This window comes from Enhydra lutris, unplaced genomic scaffold, assembly GCF_002288905.1.
Source record: "Enhydra lutris kenyoni isolate GAN:26980312 unplaced genomic scaffold, ASM228890v2 scaffoldscaffold17, whole genome shotgun sequence".
In the NCBI taxonomy this organism is placed as follows: domain Eukaryota; kingdom Metazoa; phylum Chordata; class Mammalia; order Carnivora; family Mustelidae; genus Enhydra; species Enhydra lutris.
In genome coordinates, this window is record NW_019154101.1 from 22,870,242 (window position 1) to 22,893,666 (window position 23,425).

At 36.7% G+C, this 23,425-nt stretch overlaps 1 protein-coding gene across 6 annotated transcripts in view; it reads right to left on the reverse strand.

The window, feature by feature from the left end:
* LOC111147617 (protein tyrosine phosphatase, receptor type K) overlaps positions 1–23,425 on the reverse strand; it is a 556,451-nt gene that overhangs the window by 266,910 nt on the left and 266,116 nt on the right. For all 6 annotated transcript variants that reach the window (XM_022503780.1, XM_022503779.1, XM_022503782.1 and 3 more), the window contains exons 4-5: positions 15,776–15,857; positions 13,356–13,471 (exon numbers count right to left, since the gene is read on the reverse strand). In XM_022503780.1, coding sequence (XP_022359488.1) covers positions 13,356–13,471; positions 15,776–15,857 — 198 coding nt within the window. The remainder of the gene's footprint in view (positions 1–13,355; positions 13,472–15,775; positions 15,858–23,425) is intronic.

Genomic DNA, 23,425 nt, shown 5'->3' on the forward strand with positions numbered 1-23,425 from the left:
CTTGTCATTAAAGTCCCTGAGTATTATACTCCTCTGTTTAACTAAGTAAGCTTCCTCATGCAGGCCATATGCAGTGTTTACTTGACAAGTTCAATTCCTGGCTTAAAGTAGTGTAGTGATAATATTGGTTAATTCTCAACATCTATAATAGCCAAGTTATCAGTCAAACCCCTTGCTATTCCAAGTGTGGTCTACAGACCACCAGCATCAGAATCTCCTGTCAAATTGTTACAAACCCTAAGCCTAGAGATCACTCCAGACGTACTGAATCAGAATCTACATTTTCATAGATCCCTAGGTTACGCACCAAGGCATTACAGCTTGAAACACACGGGCAGAAAGCAATCATGGAGGTCTTACTCCTAATCATAGTGAGAGTTGTAAAAACGGGTGTGTGCTCTGATTCTGGCTAATGAGATTCTAAAAAAACAGGCCAATTCACTTCCAGAAAGGTTTTTTTCACACTTCTAGAGAAGACATAGTGGGTCCTCTTTTCTTTTTCTCCATGTTAACGCCTAAAGCTGGAAGAGCAGACTTGTCAATGTGAGAGAACCCAATGTGAGGGAAAGTGAACACACTGAGGACGGCACCTCAGGGATGAAGACAGAATCAGATTCTTGATCAAGTGTCTGAAATGGTATCAACAACTTCTGGAGCCCCATTCTCTCTGGACTTCCTGTTAAAGGACAAAATACACCTGGTTTTATATTATTTTCAGCTAGAACTCCTAACAGTTAATATGGTACAGTTAAAACATGATACAGTTTACCTCAGCTTTTCTTTTCAAAGCTTGAGGAATAGAATTAATCCAATTTAATTTAAAATTAAATAATGTGGTTCTTAGAATACTTGTGGGGATTATTTCACTCTGTTGACTTGAAGAAAATATTAAATTACATTTATCGTTTTATTTATTTTTCACTTTCTTGGGCACATGATGATATATGATCCCTCCATCCTCTTGAGTCAGAAAACTGTTAAGAGACTGCTTCCCTACATTTGGTATTTAGTTTCCTAGTGAATACATTAAGAGGACTAAGAGGGTGGCATATGATTTGTCAGTACTTGCCCTTTGGTCCAAAACTAAACCCAAAGTAAATTTGCACAATATGATTAAGTAAGGTTGAAGTGAATCATACAATAATCCAACCAAATTAATGCCAAGGAACTGAGGGTTCCTTACCAGGGCTTGTCTACCATATGAATGTTTTTTCTTTCTCATCAGCAGCTATTATTATTATTATTATATCATTATCGTTATTGAACAATTAAACCAAAAATTTTAGAAACACAAAAGGTTTTATGGCAAAATTAAAGGCTTAGAAATCTAGACAGTTCTAAGATTAGAAACATGTTACTGTTTTGAGAAAAGCACTTATTTATAGCCACTAGAAATCATTATATTTATTTCAACAGATCAAACATTTAATAAGAACACAGCGTTCTTCTAGAAAAACTGCACTAAAATGATAATACTAAGTTGGCCAACATATTTACTATTTGGCAATGAAAGGACTGAACACGGTGAAAGACAGTGGACCAGAAAAAAAAGAGAGGTGGCATATATAATTCTGATTTTTTTAAAAAGCAGGGTAAAAATGTGCTGGGGATAACAAATTCCTAGAATCAATCACTATCCAAGTGCAATAAAATGTAAATTCAGCTATTAAACAAGAAAGAGTTTTAGCCTATGAAGCATAGGTGTCTTTGCAGCACTGTGGTATGAGGGGCAACACAGAGAGCATGAGAAAGTGCACTGAACCCCGCTGAATGGAAGATGATACCTAAGTTCCATTTTGAAACAACCATTTAGTAGCTTCGCAATTCTCAGTATTTCTCACATCTCCATCTTTTTATCTAAAACTGGAGGTATCTATTTGTACCTGCTATTCAACACAGATGTTAAGAATATTAATGAGACTACTTGTACAAAAGTTCTCATTGCAAATCTTGATAATAGCAATATAATGAAGATAATAATCAACACATTATCTAAGCAAATAACACATTTAATAACTGTGGTGGTCTTTGGATAATCAACTTGTCTATGCTATAGTCCCAAGTTACTTAATCGAAGTAGGTGTCCAGGTGAAGGGATTCTGGAGATGGAAGTGAACCCCAGAGTCTCTGAAAGTAAGTCAGGAAAATATGCCCACAAAACAGATCAAAACTGAAACCTAATATTTCAAGCTATGTTAAAACATATTAAGAAAATGATTCATGACATGAAAAAATAATATAAATTTGAATTAATAAAACTCATAAGTAAGATGACAGAACTCAAGAAAAATTGGAAATGAAAGAAAAATGTCACTTCAGAAATATGATTAACTAGAGTAAATAAAATCAACAGATGATGTCTTAAGCAAAACAGAATGTGGGGAAAAAAGAGACTTTTAACTTAAAGAGAACAAAAAAGATTCCAGAGGAAATGACTATTAATGATGAAATGCAAAGAAGATCAAACACAGAGATAACACGAGTCCATACAAAAGCAAGGAAACAAAAAAATTACTAAAATAATAATTAAGGGGCGCCTGGGTGGCTCAGCGAGTTAAAGCCTCTGCCTTCAGCTTAGGTCATAATCTCAGGGTCCTGGGATCAAGCCCCGCATCGAGCTCTCTGCTCAGCGGCGAGCCTGCTTCCTCCTTTCTCCCTCTCTGTCTGCCTCTCTGCCTATTTGTGATCTCTCTCTGTCAAATAAATAAATAAAGTCTTTTTTAAAAATTAATTAATTAATAATTAAAAGTACCTTCTAAAAATTAAAAAAAAGTTTTAGAAATACACAATGGAAGAACACACCACATACCTGAGAACAGTAACCTAGAATGACTCACAGCAATACACAGTCTGATAAAATTAGAATCTTTTTAAAAAAACAGGAAAAAATCCTTTGAATATCTAGAAAAAGCAGACACATAACTTGTAAGGAAACAAATATTCTCAGACTTTGATAACAAGGCTTTATGCCAGAACAAAATGAAATAACATATTAAAGTTACTCAAGGAAGGAAAATGTGAACAAAGGATTTTATATCCTGCAACTGACTTAAGAAGGGTACAGGAACGCCTCAGTGGCTCAGTTAGTTAAGCATCCCACTCTTGATTTCAACTCAGGTCATGATCTCACGGTTTTAAGATCAAGCCCTATGTCAGGCTCATGCTCAGCGCAGTCTGCTTAAGATTCTTTCCCTCTCCTCCCCTTGCTCATGCTCATGCTATCTCTCTCCCTCTCTCTCTCTCGCAAATAAATAAATAAGACCTTTAAAAAAAGGATCAAGGGCACAAAAATCTATCAAGTTCACATATAAACTATAATCAACATTCAAGAACTCAGGAGTATTAATTCCATGTGCTATTCCTGAACAATTTACCTGAAAATGACCTTTAAACAACCAAAGTTACTGGGGAAACATGAGATATAAGAAGATGGTGATCATTAAGAACATAGTTACCTGAAGAACTAAGTAAATAAGGGCTACATGAGAGAGAGGATAGTATGCAATAGTTACATGCTACAAGTTACATGGTGCAAGTATTCAACATAACATCAGATTTTAAAAATAAGGAATTATGGAGTATTTGAACTCTCTCTTTCCCTGTGTCATTGAGACTCAAGAATAGTAGCATGGAAAAAAGAAGCCATAACTGACAAATTGTAATAGAGAAAACATTAGGTGAAAATCTTTAGGCTTGAAGTTGAAATATAAAGAAGAACTCATAGAGAGCTTATCTTTAAATACGCATTTTACCTTAGTTCTGTCCACTGAAAAGGTCTAACAAAATGAGTACCCTTTAGCATCCATATCATGGTCCTGAAATACACGATCTCACTAAAACAAACCAGCACACTGGGTTTGGAGAAGAAAATGTACAAAAGAACGAAGGAACATCTCACAATATCAGACAGCAGGAAACTACCAAAAACTACTGAAGTCATATCAAAAGAACTCTAGAGCCAACTTGAAGAGGTTCTCATTAGCCAAAGATGGGGCAGTTCGAGTTTTAATAGTAGTAATAATAGTAATAATTACAACAAACTGAAGTCAATTAAACAAGTTTAAGTCCACAAGTTCAGAAGAAGAATCAGTCACCTTTGGAGATGATAAGGGATCAACTCATTATATTGACAACCAATAGCTAAAACAAAGATTTGAGCCTTTCTTCCCTCTTTCCTTAATGAAGTATGCTACTGGGTAGAGAAAGGTAGATGAGAAGTTTTTCTTCTTTAACTAAACTAGTACAAAATAGATAATGGTACAAAATAATAGTACAAAATAATAGTACAAAATAAATAATAGAATTAGAATATCACAATTTACAACCTGAACAATGAATACAGGCATTATGCATCAATGGCTATGAAGAAAACAAAAAAAAAGGGGCGGGGGAAGAAAGAGACATTTTGTGCCTCCTATAATCATACCAGGCACCATCTCTAGCATTGCAAAGGATCAAACTTGATTATGGATGTGGCTGCCGATTTACAAAAAAATTCAGAAAAACATGTTAAATCGAAGAGGACATTAATATGCAATCAGTAAAATGTGCAAAACTGCAAGTCAATGGTCTGGGTTCCTCCTCAATAGACAAACTGTGAGGAAAAGAAAGGGATAGATGACAAACCCACAGATTAAAAGACACTTTAAAAACCCATTTTAAAAATTAGATAAGACTAATCTGGAGTATTTAGGAATGTACATATAAGTGAAAAAAAAAAACCTATGAAAAAACAAAGAAGGGCTAGAAGTGAGGAAAACCATTATTTGCAGGGGTAGGGAGCTGGCTCAGGTGTGGCTGGGACTGAACCCTGTGAAGGAGCCCATAGGATGACTGGCAAAGTCCCTTTCTTGTCCTGTGTGGTGTGTACCTCATAAAAATTCATCCAGTCATAGTTATTTTTGTGTGATTTTCTAGGTTTTGTTGTACCATAAAATGATTTTACAAATATTAGATTTTTATATCAGATTGCTTTTCATAAAGAAGAAACCCAGCCTGCTACCAGAGCCTCCATGTTGTAACACTGATCACAGGAAGTCAATGGAAAGTTGTAAAGTGCTTGATGTGACACACTTAGAAAACACACCGAAGGGCAGCTTTAGGAACAGCAGAAGAGTACATTATTCTTGCACAGAAAAAGCAGTAAATAGTTATTTATAGATATCGATAGGAAGAAATCCTTGAGCTTCTATGACTGCCGGGCTTTCAGTCATGCTCCAGGGATAGATAAGAAAGATAAAGTATTTTCCACACATTATTCATTTATAATCAATTATGTAATCTGCAGACAACAAACCCAAGAGTTTATAAATTATTGAAGATGGAAAAGAATGCACTCTATCTTCAAGGCATTGAACTCTTTATGGTAGAAAGCCACAGAAAGCCAACCAAAATGACCTCAGGGATATTTAACAATCCAAAACACTAAACATGATTAAATGTTCTGATGTTCACTATTTACATACATACACACCCAAAATGCCAAAGATAAAAGATAAACATTACAATCCATGATACTCAGTCAATGATTTTACTTCAAGACCAACAGCCATAATTCTTTGTATGAAGCCATGAAGGAAGAATATAATGCCCTGAACTCAAATAAACCAATGTCCTGAGGAAAAGCAGCAGACTTACAAGAGTGATAGCTTAGCTACCAAATGGTACATGATCTCTCAAGTAAAACAGAAATAACTGTAAATCAGCATATACACAGAAAAAAAAAATCACTACTGCTTAAAGTAAGAATAAAAAGGGACAATTAGCATTAAATGGCATGCTACTGTTTATCAGTTTACAAGAAATCAGGGAAACACCACAGACGTAGTTAACACTGCCCTCGGACATTACTCTGTTCTGTGAGCCACAAGGTAGAGAAGAAGCCAAGGTTAAAAGCACCAATAGCCTGCCAGTGGATATCAGGACCATCCACAAGCTTCCAACTATCTTGACAAACTTTTATTAAAGCTCAAAAGAGCCAAAAGGAAGGGAGAATGTCCTCGCACCTTTCACTCCTATCTAGATAACTTATATGCAATTATGAACGTAGGAAAAATAAAAAAAAGGAAACAGATGGGTCTAACAGAAAAATCAGTCCTGAAACAGAAAATGAGAAAACAAACTCACTGACTGGCTTTAAAAAATAAATTTTTGAGGAAATTTGGAAAGCTGTCTTGATCACTTCACTCACATCCAATTCTGTCAACTGGTACTTCTTTCATCTATCCTTCTCCTTTGCTATTCATGTATTTTTTGATTCCACCAGTACCGGCTAATCCCAGGCCTTTCTGGTTTATGTCTTCATCAGGGCCCAGTCCCAACCCTGCCAAAAACCTGTCTTTAGTTCCACTTCTCATTGAGAACCTTCCACTTCGAGAAGCTCCTTTTCCTGACATTCCTATCCCACCCACGCACATACACTAACTTGCTGTGATAACCGTGTTCACGTATCTTTGCTATTCACGCCCTATAGATCCTTCAAAGACTCAATCAAATCTTCCTTAATGATCTCACCAAACATTCCATTCGGTGCAGCCCTCTCTCAACTCTCAAACAGTTTAGTGCTTAGATTCTGTATCATCTTTTCTTATTCAGTTACAGAGGCAATTCTCTGGGCTGAAGGGATCTTAAAATGTATTCAGCCTCATGCTTAAACATACTCAACTGCTCTAGCAAGTGCTTATCCAGATTATGCTTGGATACTTCCACTAATTGTAGTTTTACTACCTCCTGGAAGAGCTCATACTAAGTTTCAACAGCCCTACAATTACAAAGTTCTCTCTTATAATCAGCTTATATCTCTCACCACAGAGCTTCGAACTATTAGTTAGTATTTTACTTTAGAACCTATACAGAACAAATTAAATCCCTCTTTAATATTCCCAATAATTTAAGATTTTAAGAAGTTTATTCTGTTCTCCCACGAATCTCAAGATATATCTATTCCATGTTGTTTTAGCCATTCTGACATCATGTCTTCAACTTTATTCACTGTCCTAGTAATTATAAGCTGCCTTTGGTTAGTCTAATATTTTAGACATGAGTCAGCCACTCTTAAGGCCAATGACTTAGAAAATGTCAGGACTTTCACCAAGTCCGGACAGTAGGACAATTTTCACTATAACTCCTTCCTTTTTTTTTTTTCCCTCTTCTTTTCATGGTATCCAATATATGCTAATCACATATGTTTAGTCAATCGGGTTCTGAAATACTCCTCTTAAAGTAGTTTTCAATGAATTGACCATCATAAACTTCATTGTTCTAGGCATAGATCAATTTCTTCCAAGAATTTTCCTTTGTTATAATAAATACAAAATTACCAGATTTCTTTCTCAGAAGGAAATCCTATTAGGGATAGTAACATCTCTTGTAGAAATGCAATATGCTACAAACATCCAGGCACTTCATGGGACAGTATAAATAGGCGTGGAAAAATACCATAGCATGGAAGCGTCAGAGGGAGCTCTGTGAGCAATGACTATGTGGCATTTGAAATTGTGTAGTGATGGTTTCATCAGCTAATATTTTTATACCTTCGAATTAACTCATTTTGCAAAATACCATGTTTCTGATCTGATTTCCACTGCTTGCATGATGCCATTCACCTGCAGTACAGGAAGAAGGCCATGACATCTCCTTGGACAGACAAAACAACGTATGCCCAGAAGTTTCAGACCACCCATTTTCATTAATCCTCAGCTGACAACAAATGGTACTGCAATAGGTCGGCCTCTCTTTGGTTGTTTTATTGTTTTTTTTTTTTTAAGTGCAATTTGCATTTCATTTTACTAATTCTACTCTCCAATTATTACTCTCAATCCATTGCTTGAATTATCTATTACTCCATAAGGAATGACATTTCCTTTGGCTGAGAAACTAGCTGTATCATACTACATTAGCGGTGACAAATCTTACCAAGTGCAAAGTGATGGCTGACTTTCCTGTTTTGGCAGACCCACTGAGGAGGCATAGGGCCAGCACCTGCGGCAATTACTGACAGATTGGCCCAATTGCCACAGCTTTGATGGCAATCTGCATAGGATTATCAGTCACACACTAAACAGCCTCCTTTCAATTCACCAAAACAAATGGTGTCACCAAATCTACCCACACAATTCCCTACTTTCAATAACTCCACTGTTGAATTTCTCTGTTCAATCCAATGATGCATGCCCGCCAAGCTCTGTGATGATGGATGGAGTCGTTAGCATTTTAGTTTCTACACTGAACCTGAAGCCAAAGCATATGGTCAGACAGATGTTCCAGCAGTGGGCTCTATTTGATTTGCCATGTAGGTGTCCACTTATACCGGACCTTCATAAAAGAACGCTAAGTCGTAAGTTACAGTCCAACTCTGTTTCAACTCTTTTACACCCTCAGAATTTATAACATGTTCTGATAACAGAACACTCAGAACATGTTTTATTCTGTATTTCAGCATAGACTAATTAAATATTACCCTCACACCTAATCAAATAACTTCAAATGGACAAGATGGACAAAAGGCAGCTAAATGTTTATAGGCTATTGCCATCTATGGCTTGATTAGTAATGCCAGAATGTACCACATACTCACTTTGCCTCGTTTATTATTGAGGTAAACTGCACACATAGTAAATCGGATGGAACTTAACTTCTAACAAATGTATATGCTCCCATGGGCCCAACACCCCAGTGAATATACATGACATTACATTACCTCAGGAAGTTTCCCCTGTGTACTTCCAGTCCCTCCTCATCACCCACAGTCAAATACTGTTCTGATTTCTATCACATAGTTTAGCTTTATTTTTTCTGGTACTTAATGTAAATGTAACCATACAGTATGCACTCTTATCTATCCCCTTTCCAAAAACATACTACTGCTGAGATTTATCCACATTGGTAACTCATTCTTTGTTACTGCTGAGTAACATTCTATTGCTTGAATAAACCACACATTGTTTGTCCATTCTTCTCTTAATGGACATCGGGGCTCCTTACAATTACTGGTTTTTATGAATAAAGCTGTTAAAAACATTCTTACACAAGTCATTTTCTGAACACACATCTTTATTTCTCTTGTGTAAATGTCTTTATTTCTATTGTGTAAATATTGTGTAAATATTTATGGGAGTGGAACTATTGTGTCATGCTAGTTATTTCCTTATATATTCACTTTTTGCCACCATCGCTTTATTCTTCATATCAGTAAACACTGCAATGAAAGGACATGACTAACATTTTTAATCTAAAAAAATATATAACCTAACTTTTCTCTGTGAGAAAATTATCTGACACTTTTCAAAAAATATAACCAGGTTTTTTATTATTTTATTTCAATATAAACTGTACATTAAAATTTCATTTGTGATCTTATTTCCTATAACCTGTGCTTACCATAAGCCCTAATTTATAATCCACAAATTCCCTACCATGAGGGTTCCTTCAAATCACAAAACAGCACAGTTCTAAAACTCGTTGGAAGCACTGGAAAACATCTGTTCATGTGGGAAAAAATTGCAAATCGTTAACCTGACAACAAATGTTGTGCTTATATCTGGAATGCATGCTACTTCATTGAGTTTTATGATCAAAAAGGAATTTGGAAATTCTCTACAAGAGACTAAACTCTTTATTCTAAGTCCCTTTTCCAACATGAATGAGCTTAACACACCATTTTAAGATATGCCCAAAAAACCTCATAATTTTACCATATCGCTAGCTTTTTGTCACTAAACAGACTTCTATAAACTGTCATCCATGTTGTTTTACACATCCCTAGTTCACTGAGCTTCTATGAGCTCAGTAATTTAGGTAATGTATTTTGTCATTGTTTTCCAAATATCTAGAGTGAATGACCTAATGTTTAGACTCGGTAATTATACTGAGAACTTACAGGAAAGAACACTCCCTAAAGATACATCCAAAAACCACTACGATATATACCTTATGAATTATCCAAGGTTAGCTCAGGGAACTCAAGTGTTTGCTTTTGTGTGCTCTATTTTTTAATTTACCTAATAATTTGTATGTCATTTTAAACAATAAAAGATAACTGACAAATCAATTGTGAGCTAAAGATAATGAACAAGTGTCTTTTTAAATGTATTTCCATACATAAATTATTTTATTTATTTGTTTATTTTAGACAGAGGGAGAGAAAAGAGGGGGCAGGGGAGGGGCAGAGGGAGAGATTTTTCAAGCAGACACCTCACTGAGCTTAGAGTCAGACACGGGCTCAATCTCACAACCCTGAGATCATGACCTGAGCCTAAACCAAGAGTCAGATGCTTAAAGGACTAAACTACCCAGGCACCTCTCCATATATAAATTATTTTAAATGTCAAATGCTATCAGGTATTATGGTTAAAGTATTTGTAGTATATCATTTTTCCTTTAAAACAGAAATTTGGCTGCTTTTCTGTTCTTTGGTGTTTTGCCCCATATTTAAGCATTTATCAACTGACAATACTGTATAATGTAAGTGATTTGAAAAACATAAAAAGTCGATCGCCATTTTTTAATGACACCTACCATGGCAAGTATAACAGCTACTCCACTATCCCATTACTTCTGTGACAGGATGCAGTGACCTTTCACTTTGGGTTGCTTCCAATACATTCTCAGTACTGTCCACAGGTATTTTAAGCAGCTGTTCTCACAATGGTAGTTAATTTCAGGGGCCATTTTTACCCATACAAAAAGAATAACATAAACAATTTCACAGTCTTACATCAAACAATAAGGTCATGAAGGCCATGTCTCAGGTCATTAAAAGATAATGCAAAGACCTAGTTTAGCGTCTTATAGCTGGAAGGGATCTTAGTTTCTACCCACATCTCTTTTCATAGATAAGGAACTTATCTATAAAATAGATTCAATAGTTCAATTAATTCTCTAAGTACACACACTTAACTGGGTTGGAAGGGTTAAAAGTTTCAAATTAAAGTTAGAAGTAAGAGTTCAGCCTCTTAATTTCTTGAAGTCATTCTGCACCAAGTAAACAAGACTTGACATCAATTTTTATAAGTTGGCTTGCAGATTCATTATGGAATCCAGATTCTTTCTGCTTTATTATATTTCTACCATTCTGACTGACTCACTATATATTTATATAAAATAACTAGTCTCAATTCATGTGAAAACATCCCTCAACTAAGTAATGGATAGTTTTCAATATTAAACACAAAGAAGGTAGATTTAAAAGAATGACTTAAGTTAATTTAAGTGGTATTACTGAGAAAATATAAAAGCTTTTTTTAAACAATAAGGCACATATGTAAACTGCTGAGGAACTGGGTAATCTCACTGTCAAAACAGAAGAGAAATACCCAAATTCACCTTAGGATGTGTAAAGAAGAGGAGAAAAAGGAAAGCAGATTAGATGTTTAACAGAATTATTTTTTGTCTCTCATCTTTCTTTGAAAAATGATAGAAGGAATATTTTTTTAAAACTATTCTGAAATAGGCCAATCCACAAAGTAGGAAACAAACAATAAATGAGGAGCATTTTGACTGCAACCCACTCAGGCCAGCAGGGCCAGAAAGTCTTTGTTGCCACAAGGCAGCTGGTGTCTGAGTACACAAAACCCTTTTATTTCAATGCCACATTAAATCCTGGGGCATAAAACCAGAGGCAGACTGCAGAGTCTCTAGTTCTCCAAGACAAGACTGTATGGATCACAACTAAAGTAAAATGCCAACTAATGTTCCCACCTAAATGAAAGAAAAATTAACTGATTAGGAAAAAATGTCTAAAAATTGTTGATTTAGTCTGAGAGAGAGAAAGAAGGATTCCAACTTCATGTTTAGCTGATAAAATGGCTGTATATTATATAGTACCCTCTCTATAAATAATTATCTTTTTTTAAAAGATTTTATATATTTATTTGACAGACAGAGATAGCAAGAGAGGGAACACAAGCAGGGGGAACAGGAGAGGGAGAAACAGGCTTCATGCTGAACAGGGAGCCTGATGCGGGACTCGATCCCAGGATCCTGGGATCATGACCTGAGCCAAAGGCAGATGCTTAAGGATTGAGCCACCCAGGCACCCCTATAAATAATTATCTTGTATTTCAATATCTATAGAGGAAATCAGCATAATCACAGGAAAAAAAAAATAGGGGCTTCGTTTCCTTTTCACATATTCAGGATGATATCCCAATACCTGCAAATCAAATGAATTACAAAAATAGTGATAATTAAGTCTATATGAGTACATGGGTTATGACATCCAAGGAGATATATGGATTTGGTAAGAAATTTATAACCTCTAGTACAATATTAGATACTCTACTAGGTATGACTTAAAAAATCATTTATTATAATCATGACCCCAACCTCCCACAACCTAATGATTATCCCCAACACTAATTTCACCTCTTTAAAAAGATGGTAAAATAAATGCTGAAGTCTATGTCACAAAAAACTATACTAATCTGACAAAGATTTTTCTCTTTTGGTCCCTATTGACAGTCTCGGGAATTTAGTTCTAACCAATTAAATCCCTTCCTTCATTCTGATGCAAATGGCACACCAAAATAAGAAGTGCTCAGAGAATATTATTACATGCTTTCTAGCCTCAAATATTTAGCTCAACAGCCATCTTTCCTTGGGCCAGCCTCCTGACTTTAGAGCTGCTCTCAGCCCCTCCTGCCCCCACCCCAGTGCCCCAGGACCGGCAGATACTCTCTGAAGGCACAGCATCTTCCTTCCTCTCTGAAGACATGGCACATGATCTCTGAGTCTTTCAAAGCTCTCTGTGATGTACCCTTTACATTTCCCCAATATATGCTAAATTGTAATTCATTAAATACATATTTACTGAGGATTTAATATGTCCAAAGCAAATGTCTTGACCTCATTATCTGTGATTAACGCTTATACACAAAAGTTCTAAAAAAAAATTTAATTGGCCCTCTTCCAATTCATATTTCCAGAAGTACTCCCAAAGGTTTCTTAAACTATTTTTTAAATGTACCAGAGTATGACAGTTCCTACTTAAGTGACATGCTCTTGTAAGTTGAGTTTTCAAAACATTAAATGAGGAAATTTTCATTTTTTCCTACTTTGAATGGATTAGAAAAAAATTATTTTTACAGTCATACATAACTTTAGAGAAACATTAGTTTTCACTAAAACTAACCCAAATATTAACTATGTACTCTCATCTACTTATTCATCTTCTCAAAACAGAAATTTCTGAGATGAATCTGCTGTCAATTAAAACAAACCTACACAAGAGAACTTGTCTCTCTCTCTCTCTCTCTCTCTCTCTCTCTCTCACACACAGGAATGACACCAGAAGCAGTACTCTGTGATTTTTAAAAAATCAAGTGTACCCGTTAGTTCAGCTGTCCACTTGGCCTTACCTGCAGCCATAACTTGTTATGCACAGCATCTCTCCCCGTAGCAATACACTGAAATGTAGCGTTCTGCCCTGCATTGACCTCCACGTCCCCCAGACGGAGAAAATGAGGAGATTTATCTGTGAAGGCAGAAAAGAAATGTATTATTTTCACATGAAGAAAACATGCCATGTGACTTTTCCCCAAGAGAATAATGATAATAGTTTTACCTTTGGCCAACACAAATACCATATGGAAGAAAATGGAGTTTTCTTTGTGATGAGATACACCTCCCGCTCACAATCCTCTCCCCCCCCATAATTGCTAGAGCATTGTTGTATACAGAGACAGCAGTCAATAACTACCACTGGCGGTTGGCCACAGCATGTTGTGTATGGGTGATAATAAAACAGTGACATGTCAAAGAAAGCAAAAGAGGTAAAATAATCACTGAAAAAGAATCAATCAAACAGGCATAAATCGGAGCATAATAGAAAAGTATAATGAAAACATACAACGATATCTAACATTCTGACATAGACATGGTTGTCAAAATATTAATTTACAACTTAACCAGTGAGATCGCCTCTCTTTCAAAAACAATTTTTTTCAATAGCTGTAATTCTCTAGTACTTCAAAGAACAAGGGAATATTTTCGTTTCTCTCAAATGAAATATCTGCTTCACCGTTGCTAAATCTACTTCTTATTCCTTCATAGTTGGAAGAAAGTTACCCTAAAGCAGTATCAGACCAACAAAAACTGAGGACTGTAATCAAAACCTACATGACTTATATAACTCTCAAATTAGTGTTCTCTACAATTACCCTTTAAAACTGAAGCTTACTGATATTTTCAACAGAAAGAAAGTAAACATACACAGGAAAAGTTAAGCCTCGATAAGGAAAAGCAAGCTCATAGAGGACCATATCACAGTAAAACTGCCACTGTGCTTAATTCCTATTTTTATTTGTTTACTTCTGAGAGCCTTTCTTTTACATTGCTCTTTCAGTAAGTATAAACAAACAGTAGACAGAAACATCACGCTCATATACTAATGGACTGGAAGAATTTATGAGCAAACCAACTTGAACTTTGAATGAGATGATTTTGCTCCTCTTTTTCTTAGAATGTACTGAATGGAATCACTTGTTTGACCCTTGCCCACTACCTCTTTCTGCAGCACCTGGTCTTGGTGTAGCCTTTAAAAAGGGAAATGTTTGAACTAGAACAGTGGTTCTCAAATCGTGAACTCGAAGCCGGCAGCTGCAGCACCACCAGGGAACTTATCACAAGGGTAAATTTTCCAGCCCCACCCCAGACTTAGTGAATCACCACCAAGGCAGAGGCCACACAAACCGTGATCTGCCACCCCTGTAGGAGATGCTGATGCACAATGAGGTTTAACAAGCTCTCAACAGGAGCACAGCCATGGCCGCTGGCATAATGCTCCCCTCCCCATTCACAGTGCTTACAGTGTGTGAGAAAATTTCCACCGGGAGGATTACTGAACAGATCATCTAGAATTCATGGGCCCTGTAAAATACCGCTGTTGGGAGATATAGGTAAAGTCTGAATTTATGCCAGCTGTTTTATGTCTGGCCGGACTGAATGCATGTAACAAATGTCTTTCAGGAAATGTGATGTACACACAAAATTAGTTACACCATCTGAAGATCAACCAATGGGCATCTAAAGACACAACAAAACCATGTGTTCACCCACTGAGCTCTTTGTTTTGTTCGCTTTCTATCATCTTGTTGTTTCGTATGGATTAACTAGATACTTATTATAAAAAATTTAGTCTGAAGCTTGGAATATGGTGAACTAATTCATTCTCTTCCCTTCAACTTCTTTTTTTTTAAGATTTCATTTATTTATTTGAGAGAGAGAGAGCGCACATGAGCAGGGGGAGGGGCAGAGGGAGAAGTAGACGCCCCACTGAGCAGAGAGCCCAATTTGGGGTTCAATCCCAGGACCCTGGGCTCATGACCTGAGCTAAAGTCTGACACTTAACTGACCGAGCCTCCCAGGTGCCCCTTGCCTTCAACTTTCAACAGAGCACATCACATGTTAGTAAGGTTTCTTTTAGTTTCCTTTCAGTTGAGCTCTGATTTGTTATTCTTCTTTGCTTTCCTAGACTACTTAATAAAACCAAAAGATGGAGTCTGCCCTATCTAGAGTTTCATTTAAATTTGCATTTTGTTCTCCGTAATTAAATAATTAAAAGAACTCTTCAGTATGTGTACAATTAGTTACAATTCTGAAAACTATTTGAATCAAAAATTCTAGAAATACTTCAGTGTTCTTTTAAAACTGAACAGAAGGTTAGGACTAACAACAGAAGAGACAGCCACAACCAAGTGATAAACAGTCAACAGTCACTGCCAATATAAAACAAGTGTTGAAAGGACATAGAAAAATACAAATCTTAATCACAACCTACCACAGGGATAGCTCAGTACTTGGATGTCATCAATGGCAATATAACCACTCCTCCCTCCTGAGACTTCAGCTTCAAATATTACCTGTCAGGAAGAAATTGAAAACATTTACAATCATTTTTAAGGAATTTTCACAGTAAAAGAAGAATAACTAAGTAAAAGAAGAATAGGCACACTTAGGAAAATTAGAGTTTTATCCTCTAACAATTAAAAATTTATTTTATACTGTAAAGTAATTTCCTAAATCTTGTTCAGTGAGCAAACAAAAACATTACTGAGGTCAAGCAGCTAAAAAAATTATTCAAGCAATTGTTACTATGTGTTAGAATTCCTGAATGGGCATCATCTAGGCAGAATGAATAGGCAATACAGCTAATCTCATATCCCTGAATTTTCTCTTATTGATTTTCTCCATTTTTGTTATTTATTTAAAGTACAACAAACACATACAATGTATCAGGCAGTAGTGAAAATACCAAATGATCTACTTTTATTTTTTTACCTTATTTTTTAAAAGATTTTGTTTATTTATCTGACAGAGAGAGACACGGCGAGAAAGGGAACACAAGCAGGGGGAGTGGGAGAAGGAGAAACAGGCTTCCTGCAGAGCAAGGAACCTGACACAGGGCTTGATCCCAGGACCCCAGGATCCTGACCTGAGCAGAAGGCAGATGCTTAACAACGGAGCCACCCAGGTGCCCCCGACACCCCCTACACACCCTACACTTTGAAATAGCTAGACCTTCAAAGACAGAGGCCATCGGCTAGATTAGCAGTATTCCAGGCAAAAGGAACAATGTACAGTGGAATAGAACAGAGGTGTGTTTGGGGGGAGCCAAATGAATGTCATCTGTATGGCTACAAAGGTTCAAAAGGGAAGAGGTACGATTAGAGAGCTAGGCATGGAATACCTAGCTTAAATACCATTGTACTAAAGTCAGGAATACATTCTGTCGATAATTCCACATTAATAAATATTAAACACAAATGTTTCCATATTTACATATAAGCTCACGTTATAGAGTTCTGTTGTTACAATCGATAGAAAAGCTTCATATAGCCTTTGATTTTTTTTAATAATATGTAGTGTGACTTTTCAAGAGAAACCATATTTAGCATGCCACATTTCAACATTTTATTTGACTATGGCCTCCTTTATTCATGGAGATACATAGATTATTTTTGGAGTATTCTGCAAAACATTTTGGGAAATGTGCTGGAAATTAATGTTTAAAGTAGCAATATAGTATATTAGAAATATATATGCCTGTAAGGTGGAGGATGGACTAAAAGAAACCAAGACTGGAAACAGTTAGGCAATGTGCTAGTAGGAGTGGACATAGAGAGATATAAAGAAAAAGAGAAGATAAAAATAATGTTAAGGATATGGATAAAATAAAACTTTTTGGCTTGTCAGTTGCAGTAAAATACAGGGCAATTCTAACTCCAGGCTTGCACCACTAGGTGAATGGTACTATCAGAGTCCCTAATCAGAACTAGTGATACAGAAAAAGGTACAAATTTGAGGGAGAAGAAGACTAAGCACATTTCAAATCTGATTTGCCTAAGGTACATATGGGATAAAGGCTTACAGCATAACTGGACAAACATATCTCAAAAAATAAGAGATAGATCCACAATAAAGCTGTAGATTTGGAAGTCATCATCATGGAAGTGAGTTACAGATTTACAAGTTAACATGATTAGTGAATAAGATGGCACTGGAGAAAACCACTGAAATGGAAAGCAACAATACAACAGCAGAAGTAAAGCCAACAAAGTATGATTCAGACATAATGTCCAAGGAAAGAAGAGAAGTATCAGGAGTTTTGAGGCAGGTCAACACTCCCACCAAAAAAAAAAAAAAAAAAAAAAAAAAAAAAAGCCTGAAAAGTAATAACTGTAACTTTAAAATATCAGATATCTGCATAAACAATGGCATTTAGATGAACACAAATTTTAGGAGGACAGAGCCTCTCCAATGCGACCCCTGATCTTCAGCCATGTCTCCTTTCCCATAGGAATTATTTGCCAATTCCAGGATCAGGGTGTGGTTCTAGCTTAGCACAGACAGCAGGTCCTCTGCTGGGAGAGTGTAAACAGTGACACTTGCTGTGCAACACTCCGGAAATTTGGAAGTCTAGATTAAAAAGAAAAAAAAAATGTTGGCTGTGGCAAAAAAATATGAAATGTAGGGACGCCTGGGTGACTCGGTTGGTTGGGCAGCTGCCTTCGGCTCAGGTCATGATCCCGACGTCCTGGGATCGAGTCCCACATAGGGCTCCTTGCTCGGCGGGGAGCCTGCTTCTCCCTCTGCCTCTGCCTGCCATTCTGTCTGCCTGTGCTCGCTCTCTCTCCCTCTCTCTGACAAATAAATAAAATCTTAAAAAAAAAAAAATATGAAATGTAGGGGAGAGGTCAAGAAAAACTAAAATTAAAAAGTATCAATTGGAATTAACCATTAGGAGTTTTCCGGTAATGTTTGGCAGACAGTTTTACCAAACGGAAGGGGTAGAAGATTGAGTGACTGAGTTGATAGTGACTAACATTCACTGAACACTTATTATTTACAAGAGACTATCCTAAGCTAGCATGCACATCATCACACTCACATATGTCATTCTCTCTCTCGTCTCCCCTGCCACCCAGACACAGACACAGACACAGACACACACAAACACACACACTTAATCCTCACTACAATCATATAAGGTTAGTATTATTTTCATCCTCAATTTAAAGAAAAGTTAAGTAACTGGACCAAAATCGTAACCGTTAACAAGCGGCGGGGCCAGGAAAGAGCTGAGCCCAACTGCCTCCAGCTTCTATTGTTCCATCAATTTTACTACACTGTCAAGATAAAGAACCAAATGCAGAGAGAGCATTTCTTTTTTTCTTTTTTTAAAATTTAATTTAATTTTTTTTCAGTGTTCCAAAATTCATTGTTTATGCACCATACCCAGTGCTCCATGCAATACATGCCCTCCATAATACCCACCACCAGGTTCACCCCTCCAAAACCCTCAGTTTGTTTCTCAGAGTCCATAGTCTCTCATGATTAGTCTCCCCCTCCAATTTCCCCCAATTCACTTCTCTTCTCCATTTTCCATGTCATCGATGTTATTCCTTATGCTCCACAAGTAAATGAAACCATATGATAACTGACTGAAAGCATTTCTTTTAAACAGGCTTTAAATTTCTTTAAAAAGTCTAAAAAGTTAAACTTTAATGATTAACATCATTTCAAATAGTACTTCCTTTAAACATTATACTGACTAGATAGCAGTATCATCAACATTACACCCTTTCCATTGTCCTCCTGTATTCCTATACCCATCCCAAAGCCAATGCCAAGGGGACACAGTAGACCAGGTGGCTGGTTGGTCTCCCATCCATCCGTCCCCATCACAAACCTTCCCCTGTAATACTTCGCTCCTACTTTGTTTGTCCTTTATGATTATCGACGTCATTGGCATAAGCTGAAGCTGAGAAGGAGAACGGGGTCTTTGTGGGAAGAGAAATACTTCACAATGAAGGATGGCAAATCTATGAACACAGAAATGTCTGTATGTCCTGTGCATGCACACATGTGATTTACATTTCATGTAAGTATATCTGAAATGAAAACGATTGTCATGCCACTCTCCATATACTGGAACAAAGGCTTAGCAAGAAATAGAGGTGAGAATCAGAGATGTTAAATAAAGTGTAACTTGGAGTGGCTGTGGTAGAAGTCCCTTTCCTGGTGCTGAAAAAACTTGTACTTGACTCCCAACTCTCCTGTTTACAGATTGTTGAGCAAATCCCATAACCTTTTGCAGCCAAATCCCAAGTCCTTATCATGGATATAATGCAACTTTCATCATAGAGTTTTATGAGAAGTAAACAATAACAGATGTGAAAGTGCTATATAACCCCAAAGGTAAGCTCATCCACACTGTTAATGTATGAGATTTGTATAAGTGTATCCCACGAAAATAAGTTTTATTTGCTTGAATGGTAGTTCAGGAGAAGGGAAGGTAGAGAATGAAAAAGTCAGAAAACTGTTTTTGAAGAAAAAAACTACATTTTTTAATGAATGGACCACATATTTGTGTAATTAATCATTGTTGGTTATTTCACTTCCTTTGTAGCCAACATTAAATTATTTTAATTTCTTAAGTTTATCTTAGTTTTACTTTCTCCAATTGCTCTACTTCCTTTGCTTCATATAGGTGATAAGCTTATATATGTTTACTCCACCTCCTGAGACAAAGTTTCTTACTTGTTCATTTAAACTGAGCTTTTATTCTGGACAATAATTTTAGGCCTGGATTTAAAAGAGGAGCAAAAGAATTGGTCCTTTATTAGAGAAAAGAAGTGTTTCTGTTTTTAGTGACCTCATTTTCTCTGCTAAGTGTCGTATTTGCCTCATTAACAAGAGCTGGAGGAAATTTCTAAGATCAGATTCCTTTACTACGAAGGATCTAATCAGCTTTATCACTTCAACGGAGCCCTCACCTTATAAGGCTCTTGTGTCCAGTCAGGGGAAACAAATCACAGTAACTTAATTACACAAAGCTTGCTTGAGCAAATGCTCAGGTCAGATCTAATGCCTGGTGTCAGGTAGTCAACCAGGGCTTCCCACAAGAAGAGAGCAAAGGAAGCCACACCAGATGTCAACTTTCACCTATCTAAGAGGCCAGCCTGGGAACAGAGTGGACAGACTCTGCTTTGCATGCTGTTTTCACTCCACTCCATTACCTGAAATACTGAAGGTAATGATTCCAATCAAATTTTTGCTACTCTAGCAACATTCTTGGATTGTTAACTAAATAAGTGAAGTAAGGCTGAATTAAAATAGGAGAAAAGGCTAACCCTAAAGAACAAGGACTTCATCCTTTAGCAAATTGAATTAATGTAGAGAATGTACCTCATATAAAGGAAAGCTGAACTCGAAGTCAGAAACCCTGTGATCTAATTGCTATCACCTGTAACCCAAGCAATTGATTTAACTGGGTCTTCCTCCTTCCTCCCCTCATCTGGCCCATACTGGACTTGCTTACATCACAAGTTTGTGGTGAAGACTGAATGCTAAATGCACAATGATTAAATGATACATGAAATACATGTAATATAAGATATTATGGATATGAGAAAAATCTGGGGGAAAAACCCCACAACTCTGTCCTTAATTTTCTTTCAATATTATCAGTGTTAAGAGTATAGGCCCCAAAGTCAGAAACATTAGCTTACTTTTTTTTTTTTTTTTTTAAGATTTTATTTATTTATTTGACAGAGAGACAGCGAGAGAGGGAACACAAGCAGGGAAGCAGGAGCCAGAGAAGCAGGCTTCCCGCTGATCAGGGAGCCGGACATGGGACTCGATTCTAGGACCTTGGGATCATGACCAGAGCCGAAGGCAGACACTTAATGACTGAGCCACCCAGGTGTCCCTAGTTTACTTTTTTTTTTTCCTAGTTTACTTTTTTTAAGGGTAACTTTAACTTGTGAAAAAAAATGTATGTAAAGTTGTACCTGAAATTACCTTTGCAACTTTATATATAAAGTTACTTTGGTGACTTATGTAAAATCTAAGCCTCAATTTCTTTTCCTTTTTTTTTTTTTTTTTTTTTTAAGATTTTGTTTATTTATTTGAGAGAAAAAGAGACAGAGACAGAGATAGCAAGAGAGCACAAGCAGAGAGGGAGAGGGAGAAGCGGGCTCCCTGCCGAGCAGGGTGCCCAACATGGGGCTTGATCCTAGGACCCCAAGATCATGACCCGAGCCAAAAGCAGATGGTTAACTGACTGAGATACCCAAAAGAGAAAATGTTAGTAACCACATCAGGGCTTAAGGAAAGATTAAATGAGACATGCACATGAAATATTTAGCACAGCCCCTGGCATACAGTAAGTGAACTAGGTTAGGGAGCACTATCATGGGAGAAAGCATCCATAAAGAACATATGCAATAAAGTGAAATTTCTTCTCTTTCCCTTCTCTTTCTCATCAAAAACTTTACCCTCTGCCCCAATTTGGGGAAAAAAGTAGAGGCACCTGGCTGGCTCAGTCCATAAAGCATGTGACTCTTGATCTTGGGGTTGTGAGTTGAAGACCCATGTTGGGTGTAGAGATTATTTAAAAAAATTTTTTTAATGTGGATATACTATATATTATGAACAGAAGTATGTCAGAATCATTAAGTATAATTGACCTCTCTCTCTCATATGAACTTTAAACACGGTGGCTTCTTAAGGATATGGACTAGGCCAGCTTCTCTCTTTTTGCCATACCTTCTACCATGACAGGATTGAGAATGATGAGCCTGCAAAAGGATGAAGGTATTGAAAAAAAGAAGAAAAAAGCATGTAGAGATATTAAAGGGAAGTGAAGGTATACATTGTCACAAAAGCCAATTAAAAAGTATCTGAAGTGGAAGAGATGTCAGAACCAAATCCTGGTAAAACACTAAGTAAAATGAAGATTAAAAATACCCTCTCATACATCTTATAACTCCCTGACCAATATCTCCCCATTGTCCCAAGCCCTCAAACCCTAGTAACCACCATTTTAGTCTCTCTTTCTATAAGTTTGGCTTTTTCAGATTCTATAGTATAAATGATATCCAAAGGAAGAGACATCTGTATGAAGTGATAGAAATGGAAACCAGGGGTGCCTGGGTGGCTCAGGGAATTAAGCATCTGCTTTCTGCTCAGGTCATGATCCCACGGTTCTGGGATCAAGTCCCACATTGGGCTCCCTGATCAGCCAGGAGCCTGCTTCTCCTTCTCCCCTTGCTTCTCCCCATGCTCACATTCTCTGTCAAATAAATAAATAAAATCTTAAAAAAAAAAAAAAAAGAAGAAGAAAAGAAATGGGGATCATATTGGACAATGATGAAGACAGCAGAGGAGTGAGATGAATATAAAAACTCCCACAGGAAAGGAATCTGAATTGGTGGAGAGAAATTTACCTAAAAATGGAAGAAGAGGGGTTCTGGGCTGGCTCAGTGGGTAGAGCAGGTGAGTCTTGACATCAGGATTGTGAGTTCAAGCCCTTCAATGGGTACAGAGCTTACTTTAAAAAAAAAAAAAAAAACTAAAAATTAAACAAAACTTAAAAAATGGAAGAAGATATGGGATCAAGAGAAGTGTTTTAATTTATTATTATTATTACTTTTTAAGGTGGGAAACAAGTATTTAGAGATTGATGAGGATGATTCAGTTTGATATGGAATTTTGAGTGTATGTGAGAAGGAAATGATAACTCTTAGTTTGAGATAGGAAAGGACAGAATCCATATCATAGATCATATGAAGGGGTTCTAGTTTTTTAAAACACAAGGGGAGATGAGGATGAATGAAGACATGAGTAAGTTTGTAGGATTGGTAAAGGGAGTTTCTACTACATGGCCTCAATTTTCTCAGCTCTGTGGGATGAGCTGGTAAAAAGAAGACCAGGTAGAGATTGGAAAGTACTGAATGGAGTAGAATGGAGAGGAGGATTAGAAAGGGAATTGAACAGAAAAAAGGAGTAGGATTTCCAGGAGTGGTGTGAGCCCATTCCATTTGCAGTTGAGGACCATGAATTTCTAGTAATCCCAACATGAATTTCTAGTAATCTAACATGAAGTGTGTGACTTTTAAGCAGATTGCTTGTTTTAAGTTTATAA